General features: G+C 34.0%; 2 protein-coding genes across 2 annotated transcripts; one reads left to right on the plus strand and one right to left on the minus strand.

The window, feature by feature from the left end:
• Positions 1-3,084: 3,084 nt before the first annotated feature.
• LOC140745484 (facilitated trehalose transporter Tret1-like) lies at positions 3,085-13,619 on the plus strand. Its single transcript, XM_073077365.1, has 8 exons — positions 3,085-3,520; positions 9,577-9,712; positions 9,992-10,220; positions 11,085-11,241; positions 11,480-11,700; positions 12,063-12,234; positions 12,541-12,827; positions 13,250-13,619. Exons 1-8 carry the CDS (start codon positions 3,452-3,454, stop codon positions 13,539-13,541), a joined length of 1,563 nt encoding a protein of 520 aa, XP_072933466.1. The 5' UTR covers positions 3,085-3,451; the 3' UTR covers positions 13,542-13,619.
• serpin-12 (serine protease inhibitor 12) lies at positions 13,582-19,073 on the minus strand. Its single transcript, XM_073077364.1, has 7 exons — positions 18,909-19,073; positions 17,288-17,784; positions 16,182-16,358; positions 15,706-15,919; positions 15,020-15,234; positions 14,182-14,364; positions 13,582-13,924 (listed from the first exon to the last, which is right to left on the minus strand). Exons 1-7 carry the CDS (start codon positions 18,922-18,924, stop codon positions 13,646-13,648), a joined length of 1,581 nt encoding a protein of 526 aa, XP_072933465.1. The 5' UTR covers positions 18,925-19,073; the 3' UTR covers positions 13,582-13,645.
• Between the last annotated feature and the right edge of the window lie 1,467 nt (positions 19,074-20,540).

Genomic DNA, 20,540 nt, shown 5'->3' on the forward strand with positions numbered 1-20,540 from the left:
TCATTACATTTTAAACGTGTTATTCAAATTATCACTCATTTAAAATTAATTTGGCAATTATAATTCCGGTTTTATCATCTTTATTGTAATGATGCAATGATCTATACTAAGAATCGAATGTTATTTTACCAGACAGAAATCTCGCAAACGAAATTATGGGATGAATAAACTTTAACAGTATAATTTTTGGATGAATAGATTAAGTTAAGTTCCAATACCTGATTCCATATTGTTGTTTGAAAATGTACAATTTTCACATGGAGGTGTAAATGAAACAGACGTACAAACACAGAATCGTGATTTATGATATTGTTTATAGTTATTGGAACTGACGAGTAGATACATCGGGGAATTATGGGTGACTCAAAGGAAATTTCAAAGTTAACATTGGACTATCGCTAAATACTATATATATACTATATACTAAATGTATATTCAAATAAAATTAGGTGTATGTCTATTTGTAATTCTAAAACATAAAATTTGAAGAAAACAGACATTTGAAGGTGGTAGAACTTTTCGTATGTCGACTCCGGTACCACGGCCACATCTTTCCAATTACTATCTCAATTCTAATACTGATATCGCTGGTGTATTGTACGCCTGTCTAAAAGAACTCCTATAAGTACGCCTTAACTTTACCATACCTTACGCCTGACCTTTGCAACTAAAACAGAACTTTGACACTATAAGGCGAAACCCTAATTGTTCTAACACACTCAAACAATTATCATAATTGGCCCATTTATGTATTCTCTTTCTATAATGTTTTCACTTATTTTGAAATTCACTTATGTTGAACTAACCATATTTAAATATCAATAATATCAAAAAAATATCTTTTTTTTTTATTTTTGAAGCGGAAACCTTCATAAGGTACTCGACGACGTGGGAGCGACGCCGAGTTTTGTGGGATTTTTACCGCACTACAACCGCCCCAGTGGCCGTCCTCAGCGCTTGTAGGAAAACTCCGAGATCTCCGGCGAAACACAACCGGAGTCCTCCAAGCACGATACCCCGATCGGGCTCTGCCCTGGGGGAGCGTTTGCTCCTCCCACAACATCTGATGATTACGACGATATACTACCACACATACCGCCGTCCTTCCCGGGGTAGCGGACTGGATTGTTCGAGCTCCCAGTCTTGCCGTCCGCAACCCCGGAAGCCCCCTTTTAGTCGCCTCTTACGGCAGGCAGGGGTTACCGTAGCCCTATTCTAGACCCGGAGTCTACAAGGACAATAAAATACCTAATGTGCCCTCAAATATTAAGCGACATTCTTAATTGAAAATGTATAGTCACTGTGACCTAAATTTGTATCTAAAATGTCTCAATGAAATCGAAATGAATCGGGCCTTGACAAAGAATCTATCTTTGCTAAAGAATCTATCTAATGATATGTCATTGACCTTTATAGACCGTTTATAGAACATGTTATATGAAACACTGTACACACATTTTATATTTGTTTACATTTACGGTAACAATGGGAAGATCCGCGACATACAAACGTGGTTTTATGTCAATCCTCGGTAAACATAAGCCTTAACTGTACTTTATTTGAAAATGTCATACCAACTTGTTATAAATAATGTTAAAAAACACACTAGTAACGTTGAAAACTCACATGGACTCGGCGAGGAATCTGTTTTGATTCAAAACTTACGAGAACGCAATTTTGCGTGATTAAATAGCCGATGCAGGTATGTAGTTTAGGGGCACTTTAACCCTTTAGGGTACTTTAATGGTTTTGTAAGAGCAATCTCTTAAAATCTAGCCAGCCAATAACTAGCACTGTCTACGTGACTACGAGTATAGTATAGTTATTGATACTAAGATTAAAAAACAAAAAATGGTAATTTACGTATGTTAAATGTGCCTTCGCCCAAGGAATTGATATTAGCACTGAAAATAATCATGTCATATTAGTATTCGTTAACTTCACGCAATTTTTTTTTAATTAACATTTTAAACGCTTAGGAATTGTTTTACTCACGAAATAATTCCGAAAACATTTTTGTAACATGTTTTACATTGAACTTAGTCCATTTTAGGTTTTTTATACTTTATATTGGATTATTGATTGTAAATAAAATTCACATAAAAACAGTTGTTTTATTTTCAAGACGTGTCGCACACACAATTTTGACGTATACCGATAAAACAAAGATTTTTATATGTACAATTTTATTAACAGTAAAATTTTATTATAAGTACACTTACAAAGTGATAAATCTCTTAGGTGGTTCTACATACATTTTCAATATTTTGAATGTTAAAAAACTTCGTAATTCATCTGTGGAGACACTTGAAGGTGGTAGAACCCTTTGTGGTTAGACTCCGGCGGCACCTCCGCCACACCTGTTTCTACCTAAGAACAGCAGTGTTAGGCGCTGCTGTGTTCCGTTTTGAAGGGTGTGGTAAGGGAGACGTACTTTTCCAAGGCGTTCCAGCTTAGTCCTCTGGGGTAGCTATCTGGGGTTGATTATAGATGTCCATGGGCGGCAGTAGCCACTCACCATCAGGCGGACTGCATGCTCGCCTGCTACTCCTATATTATATATAAAAAAAACACTACTATTTTTGACTTAATAATACTTTATTTAATTATTAACAGTTTTGAGCCACTGTGTCCAGTTTGAAGGTTCTGGTTATTTAAAGATGTGGTGTAACCAAAAAATGAAATTCCTCGGGAGCATCAAAGATGTTTCTTAACGACTTCATCTCCTGTCCCATTTGAGGTCGTTTAGTAATCATCATCATCAATCCATTAAGGTCCCTCTGCTGGGCACGGGTCTCCTCTCATAATGAGAAGGATTAGGCCATAGTCCACCGCGCTGGCCAAGTGCGTATTGGCAGACTTCACATACCTTTGACACTTTTTTTTTTTCTATATAAATCTCAGGTATGCAAGTTTCCTCACGATGTTTTCCTTCACCGTTTAGCATGTGATACTTTACACATATCTTCGAAAAATCAGAGGTACGTGCCCGCGTCGATCAAGAGGCCGAGTTTCTTAACCACTAGGCTATCACTGCCTTTAGTAATATCCATACTCAATAGATGGCAGTAAGCGCCTAACATCAAATGCACCAGTTGCTAAAGAATCTAAAAAGTAAACACCAAACACCATAAAACATCTAAAAATATATAGTTAGTCAGTGTCTATAGATAAAACTAAGTACCCAGTTAAAAGGATTACCAGTGTTGAAATAAACTGACTAGGTGTTACATTGTTTCTACGATCCTTTGGTTACTTCATTCGGGGATCGAGAGCGCTCACGACCGGTGTCTTACCGTCAAAATATTTTTTATAAACCAATGCGTAGATTACGTAGTGCGTAAAAACTTTAGTTAAAAAGTGTTTAAACTTCAGTGATCTAAAAATGACTTAAGAAGATTATAAACATATTTTTTGTGATTTGTTTTTTACATTACAAAGTGAAATCAAAATGGTTTACAAATTAAATATCAATGAAGCACATCCAGCTACAAGCCGGTTGAGATGTGTGGCATCACAAGTGAGTATTTACGTTTATTACCGTTTGATCCATTTAATACCCGGTTTTTAAAACCGATTTAATGACATTCTAAAGTATAATTAAAGAATTTTCTGTTTAATATACTAAGTGAGGTAGTTGCAAATGTAGTATCATATAAAAAAGATTCTGTGTTAAAAATAAATGAAATATTAAAATGGATGCACCTAACTAATCAAAGAAAACCTCTATTTTCGAAAATTTATCTCTAAAATCTAATCTAAATCTAAAATTGATCTCTAAAGTTTAATAAAAAAATGACCGTATAATTTTAATTGTCAAAGATTTAACGCTGTCTTATTGTAAGGCGTTTCCTTATATATATACCTAGGAATCCTAGAATCATAAATCATTGGTATAAAATGAATGAAAATCTTTAATATACTTACGTATTGCCGAAATCCCAAAAATGTCATATGAATTCAATAACAATGCTTAAATATTGAGTATGACAGTAAATTAAATTGTAAATTTCATATGTGTATGCTGTCAACCATATGAGTAAACAAAATAAGATTGAGTTAACAGTAAATTTAAATTTGGTAGAATTATTCGTGATTTTCACGCACCGTCCGCCTAATATTACATATAACTACTAACCCTAGCATAGGGTTAATACTAAAATATCATTATTATACAGTAAGCAGAAACAAAGGACACAAATCGGAAACAAAAAGTACCAATTCGCAATTAGTAGTTAGTTTGTTTAGGTACAATTTATTTCTAATTTAATTTCTTATTTTTTTACTAAAAAACCAAAAAATAATAATAAAAATATTTTATTGATTAAAGTACAATTATATTATTGATTAAAGTAAATATAATTGTAATATACAAAACAAGGCGCAAGGGCCCCTGTACTGGGTTGGTAGCCCGTATTACTGGGTTACTTACTGGGGTTACTTATTTTATTTATTACAACTATTTAATTCCGAGAACTGTTTAACTCCGATTTGGTATGATACTACGATTCCCATCTTCTGACAGGTCTACGTCTTGGCTTACGATCTTCCAAAAACATACAAGAAAACAAATAAACCTCTGCTATGTCAACTCGATGCACTTGTTCTTTCCTATATAATTATTACAAAAATAAAAATTCCAACTGTTAAAAAATATAGCCAATATTCTTAGGTATATGTTAAAATTCATCAAGCCGTTTGAGCTGTAGGGTGTGCCAAAAAATGAGAAATAGGTACAACGGTACATACGCATATATAAATAAATTATACTTTCGTTAAGAAAACATTACCTTCAACATGCGGATAAAGATAGGTAGGTTGACCAATCAGTTGAGTAATCGCCATAATTATTTGCCTTGTTGTTCCGAATACAGGTAGAAAGTTTATTTATGTCTTACGTTGTAAAGAAACGTGCACGCTAAATACTGAAAAGACGGATATGACTTTAAGAGTATATATGCGAATGGAACTCCATCCTTCGGCGAGCAATGTGTTACTATAATAAAAATGTTATGACATCTTAATACTTCTTTTTCTCTCAGACCTTTAGTAGGTGGTAAACCCATTGCGGTTCGATTCCAGAGTAATAACACAAACTATTTTCTTGATCCAATTTACAACTTTTATTATTCCCGCGTAAAATACAAGTCTCGCGCCAAGCGCGTTCTCTTTCTTGTTTTATGCTTATGCACACAATCGTATAACCCATACAGCCAATGACTATATAAATGGGCACTTATTATTATAAAAATAACACATCATGAATATAGCACAGAATAATTAATTAAAATAATACTATAATAAAATAATTTGAATATATTGCTAACTATCGGCCATCCTGAATTTTTTGCCTGACCTCAGGCAATAGAAATACGAGTACGAAATACTCGTATATTTATGCAATTTTATTTATTTAACAAGTAAAATGCAACCAAAAATAATGCAACCAATACACTGCTATTTTACTCAATACCTGAGTTAAACTTAATTAATAAAAACATACAAATAAGTGTATAAATAAATCATTATTTTTGCCAACGGAATTATTTTGAGGATACATCAAACTTAATTCGTCATGTTGGTAATATATTCTTACCGGTAATTATATGAGGTAATATATAATTCGGCCATGCTTAATGATTGAATGAGCTCATTCAGTTACTTAAATTCTATAATGTTGTACCTATTTTAAAATATAATCTTATTTATAATATTAGAAAATAAAACAGCTAAGTTAATCCAAAATAGGTAATTACAAACTGACAAACCAATTACATTCATTACACTACACATGATTCACATTAACAAACAGGAAATACGCGATTATTTTTAATTGACCTTTCAATTCCTTCAGATTACAATATCTGAGCTAACGAAATAGAAAAGTCAAGTAAATGTCATCCATTTAACAGTGAAATACCTAGATTTTGAAAATGCCTGTTATACTAATAATAATAGGAACAACAGGAAAAGTAGTCAAAAGTTTACATAAAAACATTACAATAGACTATACTACAGATTGTACGGGGACAGTCTCCATTCAATCCGAAGCAATTGTGTTGAGGATGTAGCAATGCCTCGTACACGTGCAATCTGCACGGCACAGAGCGAAGTGGCCTCGCAGTTGGCGCCTCATGGCGCACGGCACAGAGCGCAGCGGCCCCGCAGTTAGCGCCGCATGGCGCACGGCACAGAGCACAGCGGCCCCGCAGTTGGCGCATCATGGCGCACGGCACAGAGCGCAGCGGCCCCGCAGTTGGCGCCTCATGGCCCACGTCACATAGCGCAGCGGCCCCGCAGTTGGCGCCTCATGGCGCACGGCACAGAGCGCACAGCACGTTGCAGCAGCCCGTTGTATATCGTTTCACCGCGTACACACACAGGATGTATCGGACTTATTTTTACCGCGTACACTCCCAGGGTGTATCGACCATGTAGTACTGTACTCTTACCGCGTACACTCCCGGGGTGTATCGGCCTTTTTATACTGTTTTTATTTCACGCACAGGGTGTATCGGCCTTGTTATACTATATTTTTTCATACACGCACAGGGTGTATCGGCCTTGTTATACTGTATTTTTTTATACACGCACAGGTGTATCGGCCTTGTTATACTGTATTTTTTTATACACGCACAGGTGTATCGGCCTTGTTATACTGTATTTTTTTATACACGCACAGGGTGTATTGGCCTTGTTATACTGTTTTTTTTATACACGCACAGGGTGTATCGGCCTTGTTATACTGTTTTTTTTATACACGCACAGGGTGTATCGGCCTTGTTATACTGTATTTTTTATACACGCACAGGGTGTATCGGCCTTGTTATACTGTATTTTTTATACACGCACAGGGTGTATCGGCCTTGTTATACTGTATTTTTTTATACACGCACAGGGTGTATTGGCCTTGTTATACTGTTTTTTTTATACACGCACAGGGTGTATCGGCCTTGTTATACTGTTTTTTTTATACACGCACAGGGTGTATCGGCCTTGTTATACTGTATTTTTTATACACGCACAGGGTGTATCGGCCTTGTTATACTGTATTTTTTTATACACGCACAGGGTGTATTGGCCTTGTTATACTGTTTTTTTTATACACGCACAGGGTGTATCGGCCTTGTTATACTGTTTTTTTTATACACGCACAGGGTGTATCGGCCTTGTTATACTGTTTTTTTTTATACACGCACAGGGTGTATCGGCCATCAGGTACACCAGAAAACATTTGTTATCATTATTATACGTTACCATCCATTATTTTAGTAGGTTCCATTATCGCACTACTGAATTAATAACACAAACTATTTTCTTGATCCAATTTACAACTTTTATTATTCCCGCGTAAAATACAAGTCTCGCACCAAGCGCGTTCTCTTTCTTGTTTTATGCTTATGCACACAATCGTATAACCCATACAGCCAATGACTATATAAATGGGCACTTATTATTATAAAAATAACACATCATGAATATAGCACAGCGCAGCATATTAACGCGCTCATAAAGCGTATAAAGGTTCTTTGTTCTACAAAATATTTTAGGAAAATTATCAATAATGTAACAAACAAGGTCACATCCGTGCAATACAATAGTTAGCCTTTTATGACGACAATGTCTCTATTACACCATGGACATTAATTTTACTAATTACAAATTAGCATATTTTATACAGCATTTTTTTAATAATATAGGAATAAAAGACCAGCATGCAGTCCACCTGATGGTAGATACGAGTAAGTGGCTACTACAGCCCCTGGATATGCATGTTTAAATCTAAACGTCGTTTATTAGAAATAATTTAGGGCTCATTTGCAGATTTCGGCAACTGTAACCTTACCATGAGTTTTTACGTTTTGACAAATATGACTGTTTAGGTATTTGTTTACGTATTTGCCCATACAATTTCCAATCAGCGCCCCTAGCGGATTAAGTCAGAACTTGGAATTGGCTGTAGAATGAGAGGCTGATTGGTTCAAGTTAAAACGATTTTGACAATACAATCACTACGATTCAAATACCAGGGATACATTTTTTCGACGACATTTTTCCAAGATTGTTTTCTGAGAGTTTTTATGATAATCTGAAGGGCGTATTAAGAATTCTACCAATTGCTACTGCATCCCAGATGTCCCATGCCCACCGATAAATAATACCTACCTACTACCTACCGAGCGATAGTACCTACCTACTAATAAAAGTAATACCTAATAATACTAATAAATAAGGCCAACATTTTTTAAGCCTATATTTAATCCGGATTCATTAATCTCTATAATTTAGGTAACAGTTAACTTAAATTCAATAATTTCACATTATTGTCGTGCCGACATTTCGAAACAATACTACTTACTATAGGCACGCATATCTATAATTTAAATCTATCTTGACAACAGTGTCTCAATTTTTATATGATAAGAGATTATGGATATTAAAGTTAGATAAACGCAAGATAACAAATGCATGCCCATTGACCAAATATCCGTCACCTTCACCTTCTTTAGTATTATTTCAAGGTTTGTTTCACCTTCAATGAGTTTCTTGTATGCGGAAACTGTTTAAACTCTTGAATCTTATAAACATCAACTTTAAAAATCTGTTGTTCAGTAGGTATGGCATCAATCATTAATTTTACGCGTTAATGGGCATAATATTAAGTGGTGGAACTGGTGGATATAAACCTTTATTGACCAACATTAAAATATAGATGAGAATGTCTTGAATATTTTTGTGGCTAACTGGCTACGTTTCAGACGTTTTACGTCATTTTTTAATAATATATAAAAGTAGGTAGGTACATTTATGATTTTCAAACGTTATACATGTGATCCAAGACTAAAACTTTTCGGATCCAAGACATATGAAGTTTTTTTTATAATATTGTAGTAGAAGACGAGAATGCAGTCATCTAATGGTAAGTGGCTACTGCCGCCCATGGACATCTGTAAGGAACCCAAAATAAGATTATAGTCTGATTCATAATTAGGTGTCCAAAACGTAAAAAAAGAAATGACAAAATACGATTACAGATATTGTAAACACTAACGAAGTAACAAGAAACAAAAACTACCCATAATTTAACAAACGCACAATGAAAACGAGAAAATATTCGAGTTGGACCACGATCACGAAAATGAATAATATCAACTACGAAACTTAAAAATAGCGGCACAAAAAATGTTTTGGATTCCGATTGTGTTACCATTATCACATTTTAATTTTCTACCATAAATCTTGTTTTTTTATTATTACTGTATGAAACGAAATTGACTTAATATGAATATTGAAAAATGTAAATTGATCTTAATTTTTTTAGATTATTATTTTATTATCGTTTTATTAATTTAATATCGTCAAAAATAAGAAACGACCATTTGAAACATATTTTCTTCATAGGTCAACACCTTTGTTTACATTTTGGACACCTAATTATGAATCGGACTATAGTATTCTACTTGCGGTCGGCTTCAGACGCGTCGCTAACCCTGAGGATTTAGCAGGAATGCCTCGGACAAATATGCCTTCCTGACCACACAAATATGTTGCTACTAATTTTCGTTTTTATTCCAGGTAATAGCATGTATGTGTCCAAATCTACTTTTGTTGGATTTGGGCATGGCAGTAAGCTTTGTCACTATCGCAATGCCAGACCTTCTGAATGCCAGCGAAGGATTATCTCTGGATGAAACCCAGGCTTCCTGGTTTGGTAAGCATAATTTTATTGCTTGATTGTATAATCGTCCAAAAATTGTAGATACATTTATTTTGAACTTGAGCAATTACCTACTATATTCCTTAAGCTTTTAAATTAAGAATTTACTCATAATATTCCAAATACATCTGTTTCAATTTCTATATCTTCATGATCTTCTATACATAACCATTTTAAAAACACATTCTATTCACTTTTATTTATTTATTTTACACGATAGCTCATTTGCAATTATGTATCTAATATATTGACTAATATCATTCTCTTTTTCAGGCAGTCTTTCATATTTAACACAACCAATCGGCGCTCTAGTCTCTGGTCCTATTGTTGACTATTTTGGCAGAAAGAAAGCCAATTTCCTCGTCAATATACCACATTTAGTAGCATGGTCTCTTATGTACTTCGCCTGGAATCTCCCTTCGCTGTTCATAGCGAATGCTCTCCTTGGTTTAGGAACGGGAGTCATGGAAGCACCCATCAACGCATATGTCGGAGAAATTAGGTTTGTATTTTCATGTTTGGAATTAAAAGTTGAAAACACAACTCAATCATTGATAGATAAATAATTATTTATATGGACGTATTTCTTAGCCGAGATAAAATAGACGTTACAAGATAAACGTTTATTTCAATATTTAATTTAATTAAAAAAAACTTCCTACCACCTCAATAAACATCAGAACTTTCTACAAAATACGGCATTATATTACTATCTTCATTCTTTCTTTTATCAAAAAATAAATATATGCACGCATAATGCTTTATCTAAGTCGCTTTGCGTACATATTTGTATACACATAGTTTACTTTATGTGGTCAAATATTTGTTCAGGATTGTGAGAATAAAAAACGATGAAGTTGCAAAAATAAAACAAAGTATATATTGTTGCTGTTAAGTTATATAGTAACCAAAGATTTATGAATAGATTTTAAACTTTAAGCGACCATCTTAGACCTCAAAAGTCGCAACGCATTTGTGATCGAGTTCAGGTAGAACTTCAATAACAATATTATACAGTTGCTTTTTTATAATACAGGAGTAGCAGCCGAGCATGCAGTCCACGTGATGGTAAGTATCTACTGCTGTCTATGGACATTTGTATTCAACCCCAGATAAGATTAATTTCCTACCTGGGAGTCACCCACAGATGCGCCGCTACTCCTATTCATTAAGCTGGAATGTCTCTTAAGAGTATTTCTCTCTTACCACACCCTTCAAACCAGAACGCAGGAGCGCTAAACGCTTCTGCTATTAGGCAGAAATAGGAATGGCAGTGGTGCCGCCAGAGTCGAACCATAGAGGTTTCTACCATCTTCAAATTGCTTGCAAATGCTTCATTCTTATAAAATGTTGTTATAATTTCTAGTGAACCGACGGTACGTGGAGCTCTTTGTACTGTCACCCAATTCTTCACATCAACCGGAGTGCTAATTATGTTCTTCCTTGGAACGGTGGTGAATTGGCGTGAAGCAGCTCTCATCTGTCTCGCTGCCCCTATTGCTTCTATGCTGTTAGTCCTTTTAGTAAGTCTGTGCTGTCACATTACCTATAGTATCAATTTTTTTAATATAATTTTATGTTGTGCTCCTAAAAATTATAATTTGGTAATATTGCATCAATATTTATTTAAGATTCCATAGTTGTAAATTGAACCCTTTAACCTCCGTACAGAATACAAGAGTCATTTTCTCAAGAATTTTCAAATGTTCCCGCCATTGAGCAGTAATATTACTAGTTTTATATTTGTTTGCTAATGCTTAGGTACCAGAAACACCAGTTTGGCTTCTCTCAAGAGGAAAAGAAAAGGAAGCGTTGAAATCCCTATGTTACTTACGAGGATGGACCACCCCTGGGAACGTCCAAGAGGAGTTCCAACAACTAACAGTGTACTCGCAGAAACTGAAACAATGTGTGATCTGCGATAAGACCAAGGGGTTAGATACAAAGGACTGTGAACATGTTAATATGAATCGGTTTAAAAGGTAAGTGTTTTATACACCCAAATCACGCTTTTATATAGAACTTTTGGGTAGGCCTGGTTGAAAAATAAAATTAAGTAAAATGACAATCGATTAATAAATTTGTATTATGAAGTTTCTATCTTCTGCCTCTCTACTTTCCTCCCTCCCTTCTTCTGCCTGGTGAGGCAGTGTTAACCTATTGTCTTTTAAAAAATCTATATGTGATCAAACCCTTTGATTTTGTTTTTATTTGAAATATAATACTCGTAGAACATACATATTTAAGTAAAAAAGTGTTTACGTATTTAAATCTAAAATTGTTCTTCTATCTTGCAGTATCTTATTTAAAGTAAGTTAATTAGAGTAATATTTTTCTTCCACAGGGCTCTCCTAAAGTTCAATTACGTGATGCTAGCAAAGGAAACAATGAGACCACTGACTCTCGTGATGATGTATTTCCTGTTCTACGTGATGAGTGGCTTCAGCGCTTTACGACCAAACTTAGTGAATGTTTGTGGGGCTTTAGGAATGCCTCAGGATGGAAGGAAAATAGCGGTATGTATCGTAATTTGGATACCGTGCTTTAATTTACCCATAATTTAAAGACTATTTTTAATAAGAGAAGAGCATTTTTCTTATTGAAAGATCAATATTCCTCAAAAAAATGAGACCTGAATGGATGCTGAAGGTTTCTAATATGCTGCACATTCGAATATAAGTATTGACGTAACGAATGTTTTGTTTCAATAGAATATCTACACGTACCTAAAAAGTTTAAGCCTACTTATTTCTGAGTCTCTTCACTATATTACTCTTTATTATGTAATATATTCTGCTCAATAACCATTTTAATCTTTCCAGCTAATGGTCGGCGTGATCACTTTCATTACCGGCTTCTTCGTAGTCGCTCTCATCAAGGTTCTCGGGAAGCGCAAGCTCGCCTTATCAGCGTTATTAGGAACTGCCATCTCCTCCACTGCCATCAGTATCTACGCAAAGAATAACTTAAGCGATTCTGTGTTCTCCTACGATACGACCACGTTCCCACAGGAGAAGAGCTACGTGCCAGTGGTCATGTTCTACGCATTTATTATGTTCACAGGGTTTAGCATACCTTGGGTTCTTCTTGGAGAAGTGTTTCCATTCAGGTAAGAATTAAATTTGTCTAGGATCCAAAGAATGTACCTTAAGTCCCACTAAATAATCCGATTTAAAAAAATAATATAAACTATTATAACTAGAGAAATAAATCTTAAGAACCGTTGCTCCGTATGTATAATTTAATTGTATATACACACATATCCATCTGGATATGTATCTAGTATCTACTAGTACAAAGATAAATAGTAATACGAATCTACAATGAGCGCCTGATTATTTGATAATAATCGTTACCTCTGCTTAAAAAATAAATGTATTATGTCATATAGAATTTACCACATTGTTTACTTACAACAATATGTGTCTAACCAGCTCTGTTTTGGACACAGCAGAATCCACGTTGCTAATTTGTACCGCATCATTTTCTCATTTATTTGATAATTCCAAAATTATTTTACTATTTTTATAGGAGCCGTGCATCCGCCCAAGGTATTGCAGCAGCCAGTAATTACGTATTCACGTTTATTGGAGCGAAGACTTTCATAGATCTAGAAATTAATGCCAGATTGTGGGGGACTTTCGCCACTTACGCTGGCTTTGGCTACATTGGCACTATCTACCTTTACTTCTTCTTACCAGAAACAGAGGGCAAATCTTTGCAAGAAATCGAATCCTACTACAGCGGGAAGCCTAGGACTTTTGCTGATGATCCATTTATTAACTTATTCAAGCGACTTACGAGGAAGCTACTACGAAGGTGAATTACAGAGGAGTTGTAAATAAATTTAAAGAATTTGTACATACTGTTATATAGTTTTAATATATTCATTCATAAGGAATTGTTTTTTCTTGAAACCAATGAGTATCATGAAGGATCTTCGATCTTAGCAATGAAGAGTGGTATCGAGAACTGACTATCCCACAGAACAGCTATGAATGGTCTATCAGCTCTGAATATGGTTGCCGATTCGTCGTAAGACAGAGCTACTGCAGCAAATGCTGTAGCAGCCGCAGCAGTCACTCCTTGCTCGTCCACAGATAAGAATCCAGAATGTACTGCGTTAGATATTTGAGGTGAGAAGTTTCGGTATAACCCAATACCAGAAAGATCGGTCTTCGATCCGAAAATATTTGTAATGCCCATCTGAAAACATAATAAAGTATATCAATTTATAGAAATGATTAGTGCAACATATTTATGTTGAGTTTAGTTAAGAATAGTATAGTAAAATTATAATAATTGATAACATTTTTATAACGATTTAAGTTATACAACTTGTTAATTTGTAGATATTGAAACTATTATGTATTTATCAATGATTTAGTATGCGAATATATTTTAACAACTCCAATACTAAGAAACTTATGAAGAACTATAAAATAATGTAAATATTTTCTTACGTTTTTCAATACGGGATTTAGTTCAGTATCAGTTTTGAGGGTAAACTTGGGTATTTCAACTTTAATTTCGACTTTGCTAAACTTATGATACGAAAGTAATTGTTCTACAGTCAGCGTTTCCAGTAAATTTTCAACATTATCGCTTTTCTTCGGTAGTATCAGCATTAATGAGTATTGTCGGCTCTGTAAATAAAACATTTTATAAACAAAAATTATATAGATTCTTATTCATCGAGAGAAAAATTATGTAAATTTGTGCTTCTGATATGTACGAGTATGATACCCTGAACAGGAAACTCTCTTCCACCAGTTCTTTTGTGCCTATCTGCTATAACTATTAAACCCAATTATTATAAAAGTTTGTTACTAGCGGTGAACTATGAAAACAACACTTCTCGGCGCAGTTTTGTGACACATACTTCATGTACTTTTATGATAATATAGAAGAAACAAACGACCATGAAGTCCACCTGATGATAAATGGTTACTGCCGCCAATGCATATCAACCCCAGACAAAATTATATTTCTACCTGAGGTCGATGACAGATGCGTTGTAACCCCTAAGGACTAAGTTGGTACGCCTCGGAAAAGTATTTTTTTTCTTTACCATATTTTTCTAAACCAGAACCCAGCAACGCTTAACACACTGTTCTTAGGTAAGGTATATCGGTGGTGTCAACATAGTCGAACTACAAAAGGATCTGCCACCTACTTTCTTAACCATTATCATCCGTACAAACTCCTCTAAAAATGAAGATCAGGCATACCAGACATAAAATTACACAACCTTACTACGATTTCCTACGTTGTTAATAATTAAATATTTTTACTACTTACTTCAAAAGGTAGAATAGTAACCAGAGCTCGTGTATTGAGATCAAAGCCAACTTGGAAAGAGTGGCGTATGTGCATGAAAGGAACTGTCTTCTTAGCACCAGATCTCAGATTGAATGGTTCCATCTGTGTTTTTTCGGGCTTGAATTTAGTCTCCCAAAGCCCCTTGAAGTAAACAGCGTTTACTAATATTAGTTGAGTATTTGCTGATACCATCCCTAGAAACAGAAATATTAAATATTGTAATTGAATTTCATTTTAAATTTTAACAACATAATAGATGGATTCCGTTAAAAAAATCGCTATTCTATATTTAAAGTAACTTTTAATTGGACATACGTATTGCTAATTTGGTGGATTTAAAAGATAATAACGGACACTTAAAGAAAATAACTAAAAGTACTACTGAAATGCCCAAAATATACTAATTTTCATAAGGAACATTTCATATTTGGATCTGCGGAGTACGAGTATGATGATAAGAATTAATTGGACGTATATTCATATTGGAGACTTGGAGTACCATGCGAATGTATACCACTACCACCTGATGTTAAGTTCTAGAAATGGGTGTGATCAACCTGATCGAACCATACTGGCTCTATCATCTTTCAAATTTTACCGTCTTTAAAATTACTCCTCCTATGTACACGGAGCATGTGAGACTATTAATATATGTATAGAAGTACCTGGCTGTAATAGATTTGTGATCTTATTGTTAGTTTTAGATGCTACCCATCCGTTGATCCATTGAGCAGCTTCTACAGGCTTTCCGAAGTTCGTGGGCGTGACCTCACTCCAGAACCCTCGAACGGCTAATGACTTGAAAGCATTGTTCAACTCGAAGGCATCAGCAACCAGAATATTGTTAGCTATAGACAAAATGTTGCGGGAATTCCTTTTCTGGAAGATAAAAATAGATTACTTAGGACGGTTGCAAAACTCTAGCAGATACATTTATTCTTCAATTTAATAAAAAAAACGTTGTGAGATCAATGAATCCTAAATTGAACACAGATGATTCACTCAGTCAGACAGTCAACTCAAGAAAAGCATTGCCTACCTTCATACAAAATGATTACAATATTGTTAATCATTAATATTAACAATTAAAAAAAATTGGCAAAATCAAATCCATTTAAATAGTGTCCATCCTCTGTCTTACCCGCATATTGGCTACGATGGATCCAAAAGCCATCTCAGACGCTTCTGGGGTCATCTGCAGTGCCCTGGTGATCTGTTCCCTTCCATCCCCAGTCGCTCCTTGTTGCAACAACGCCAGTACTGTGGCAATAGATGTTGGAGATATGATTATATTGCCTTGTTGAAGCTGGCTTGCAATCTGGAATTAAATAAATGGGATTAGTAGAATTTTTACGTTATCTATTACAGATAGGAAGAAGTTGCGATGCACATTTCAGAATAATATCGGGACTTGCGTAATTACTAAAATACTTAATATAAATTCATCATTCAATTAATACGTAATTACTGGTTTATTTCCTACTTGTTTGTTACACCTATTGCATGGAATAGAATTAGTAAACTTTAAACCTCTAGATGTGGCACCTTTTCTTGAGTTCTTGAGTTTTTGCAGTATTTTTTTCTTTGCAAAGCATTTCAGTCGATAAAATAACAAGAATTTGTATGTTCAAACTAGCAACGTTGTAGCAAGACCGATCATCAACTATGCTATTAGCAAGATATTTTTTATTATTATTTGCAGCTTAATAGCTAATATCGAGTAATCTGAAAGGTTATCCTTCTATGTGGCATTCATAACACTAGTAATAACACGTCTTCAAACTATTGAAGACGTGTTATTACAATAAAAAAATATAAAACGTTCAATTCGATCCACGAAATATTGTGCAATTTACTTAAGTTTATTTTTCCTGGGTCAATTTTATTTATCAAATAGTCTATTTTATAAGGTATACACAAATCTATTTTGATAACTCTGCCTCCATCTAAATTCTCGATAAGATGTTGCACATCTAGATCTAAAAAACGATTAACAAAAAAAATACTTTTTTCGAAAACCTGATTACAGCATCCCTGAGGGCTTCAGGAATTTTTGTCTTGTCTTTAGAAGACAGACAGAAGATTCCTTCGAATTCCTTTCTTACTTACTGACTACTTCTCCTTAATAAGAATTACCAAATCAGGCTGCCGAAAATAATTTAAGCTTCCAATTTTCATCTTATTTTCTTTCTTTATATTAGGTTAGTGAATAGTTTACTTTAATAACTTGAAAAAATTGAAACATACCTTCATCAAATTTAAGCCAAAGTTTGAAATAGCAACTGTCACATTATTCAGTCCTTGGTTGTCCACTTGAGGCTGCGTGACGCTACTTCCCTGACCTGTCTGATAATTTGTAGCCTCATCATAAGGTCCAGGGGTAGCCAATGGAGCAGCAGTTGCTTTTTGTTGCGTTGAATAATAATTTGGCGTTGAACTTGTACCATATGGTGGTGGCCTTAGTTCCAGACTTGGTTCAACAAAATGTATGCTTCCATCGCCATTTTGACTTGTCTGTTGTGGGTCAGCTAAGTTCGGATTTCTAGATATTGCTTGTACATAACTATCATAATCTGAAGCTTTTGACTTTTTTGTTTGTGCAATTGGTGCAAACTGATAGTCTTTTGATGGACCTATATTAGTTTGTCGAGTATTGAAAGCTCCGGCCACGTTTGAATTGTATTGTCCGTTTGCATCGTAATATTGAGATTCCACTCCGAGTATCAAAAGACATATAGGTAAGGCTGAAATTATAAAAAAGCAAATTAATATAACATAAATAGGGCGTCTTCGTAATTATATCGAATATAAATCGGTATATACCATAAATGTGAACGCATTTGATTTACTAATTTTGGGAACCCAATCTTAACTCTGAGGTAATTAAATTCCTACTTAACATTAATTAATTTTTAAAAGGTTTTTAATTTCTATCTTCACTTGTAGTCAAAGTCAAACTTTAACTGTCTTTTAAGTGTTGTATCGAAATAAAACTTTGTATGTATTGTTTTTTACAAGTAGTTCGGATTACAATACTGTTTGGTAAGTTGATCTTAGGATGGAGTCAAACGATAGGAAACAGAACTTTGTAATGGCTACTAATAAACCCTCGAGTTTGAGTGTATTTTATTTTTACACTACACATATAATTTATATAACGAAAATTTTGTGTATGAGCTAGATGTCTTATTAGAAAATTCACAAGCGAGCGACAATCGTTGATCTCTTCTCCAAAAGGCATTAATATTTGCAGCTTTAAGAAGTTTACCATATGTTAGCAACCTTGACAAAAATTTGGTACTTTTATCAGTAGTGACGACCAAACGAGATAGTTAAGGAAAACATCGTATAAAATCTACTGGTCAAGGTAAACAAATGTTTGCAAAATCTCTGGTATGCTCAATAAAATCGTATATTTTTTTGACTTATTAACTAACTAACTAACTAATTAATAAACTAACTAACTGATTAACTTATTTTAAAATATTATTTACACTTAAAATCGACTTACTGATTTCTTATAAACTTTTACTTTAATATTAATTTTACTCTTGGTATCTATGATACCAAAAATTGCACTTGTCATACAAGAATCAAATCCTCTTTATAAAATTGTGAAAGTTCATCTTAATTTATACCAATTGCCAATATGTCAATTTAATTATGTCAATCTTTATTATAGTGAACTATGATTAAACTCTATCATCTGGTGTAGATGTTCAAAGGTCATCCTTAACTACACTACGAATAATTAAATGATGCTCCCCTTATGCCATTTAATCAGACTCCCCAACGACGCCAGCCACAAACCACTAAACGTTATAGTCTTCATAAATCCTATACTAGTAAATGAACGGTGAATACTTACTTATTAACTTCATCATTACTATCTTTACAAATTGTTCACAAACACAATATTTGTTCAGTCTTAATAATGGCACTAGTAACGTATTACTACCAGTTGTATCACATCGCTTGCACTCGCCTGCACCATCACACGACACTTGACGAAGGAATACGTTAGTTCTGTGCGGACGAGCGTAAACAAGATTTAATCTACCACAATACGATTCGACTCATCAACAGTGAAACTTGAACCTTACAGTGCAACCACAAGACGCTTATTCAATAATAACTTGCTTTCGGCTAAAGATCTTTTGTTCACGATGTACGAAATACCTACGTAGATACGTTTGTGGTTTTTCCATCACAGCCGGTTTTGTTTCCTTAACGATTCTCGCAGCATTTATAGCACAAATCGATTAAAAGTTCCCAATATTTCTTCAACTAATTTACACTTTTAGATCCTATAAAATGTTATAATCATTTAACCAATTATTATGTTCATCTATGTAGATAGCTAGCGATAAAAATGTAAGCTATAAGAGTAAAGAAGTAATTTGTATAATGCAATGTCCGTCTACGGAATTCACCTTATTTGCATTTTTAGATGTACTTGTGCAATTTATAATTATAATTGTCTGTAAGACCTTCTGTTAATCTTTATCCTTTTGTCAAATCGAAAATAATATGGTTAAATTATAACGATTTTATTTTATTTAAAGCATATTGTCAGGTTTTCTAATCTTAAGCCCTATTAATGGAGTTTAATGGCGTTTCTAAAATTGACGTGCTAATTTTCGATCATAAATCATAAAACTTTAAAATCGTCTTAATATAAAAAAATCTAATTTTATATTAATGAATAATGCTTCTTTTATTTCAAAGAAGCCTGTGTGTTATTGTGAAAATACTGAAAGAAGTTTAGCGTTCTTTTAACGTAATAGCGTGTGGCGCGGCGCCATCTCTTGCTTAGTTAATTAATCTAAAATTATTGAAAATATAACTGTTTGTCGTAAATATATCAATCACATCAACCTTTTTTACATCGATTTTCAAAAGTGAGCAACAAGTCCATCTTTAATATTTTTATTAAAAAGTACCACAACTACGTATCTTTTTAAGTTTTCACATATCTACTAATCTATGTTTTCACACGAGAAATTAAAAAAGCCAATTTAGTTTTCTTAATATGTTATAATTTTCTTCAAAATAAAAAAATAATATATAAATAATGTCTTAGTAAAAAGAAACCGTTTTATTCGTTAATACTGATTTATTTGCAATCGACGTTACATGTTTTTATATACACGTGTAGGGTCTCCTTCTTATACCTTAATATTATATATTCACATAAATTTCGAATTGTAACAGATAAAAACGCAGTCTACTTCAAATACACTTATTATATTAGGCAATTGTAATTTTTTAGTAATCATTAGTTTTTAGTCCACCTACAAAGTTAAAACGTTACAATAAATCGCTTTAATCATATTATTACATATACTCATATATACAGAGACTTACAAGTTCTTTAGATTTATTACAATATAAGTAAAATAGGTATGTTTTGATTTTATAATAATTAACAGTCATCGTAAATGTAGGGCGCTTCTTCATTAGACGACAACGGCACGGCACGGCACCGATGTCAGAACTT

Source organism: Epargyreus clarus, unplaced genomic scaffold (genome assembly GCF_041222505.1).
Source record: "Epargyreus clarus isolate Ecla_fem2 unplaced genomic scaffold, WU_Ecla_fem_2.2 ptg000010l, whole genome shotgun sequence".
NCBI lineage: Eukaryota > Metazoa > Arthropoda > Insecta > Lepidoptera > Hesperiidae > Epargyreus > Epargyreus clarus.

Coding starts and splice junctions, on each gene's coding strand:
- LOC140745484 (XM_073077365.1), top strand. CDS start 3,452: ATGGTTTACAAATTAAATATCAATGAAGCACATCCAGCTACAAGCCGG. Junction 9,713..9,991: donor AACCCAGGCTTCCTGGTTTG/GTAAGCATAATT, acceptor TCTCTTTTTCAG/GCAGTCTTTCATATTTAACA. Junction 11,242..11,479: donor CTATGCTGTTAGTCCTTTTA/GTAAGTCTGTGC, acceptor GCTAATGCTTAG/GTACCAGAAACACCAGTTTG.
- serpin-12 (XM_073077364.1), bottom strand. Junction 16,359..17,287: donor TTGGCTTAAATTTGATGAAG/GTATGTTTCAAT, acceptor ATTTAATTCCAG/ATTGCAAGCCAGCTTCAACA. Junction 15,235..15,705: donor CACAAATCTATTACAGCCAG/GTACTTCTATAC, acceptor TTCTGTTTCTAG/GGATGGTATCAGCAAATACT.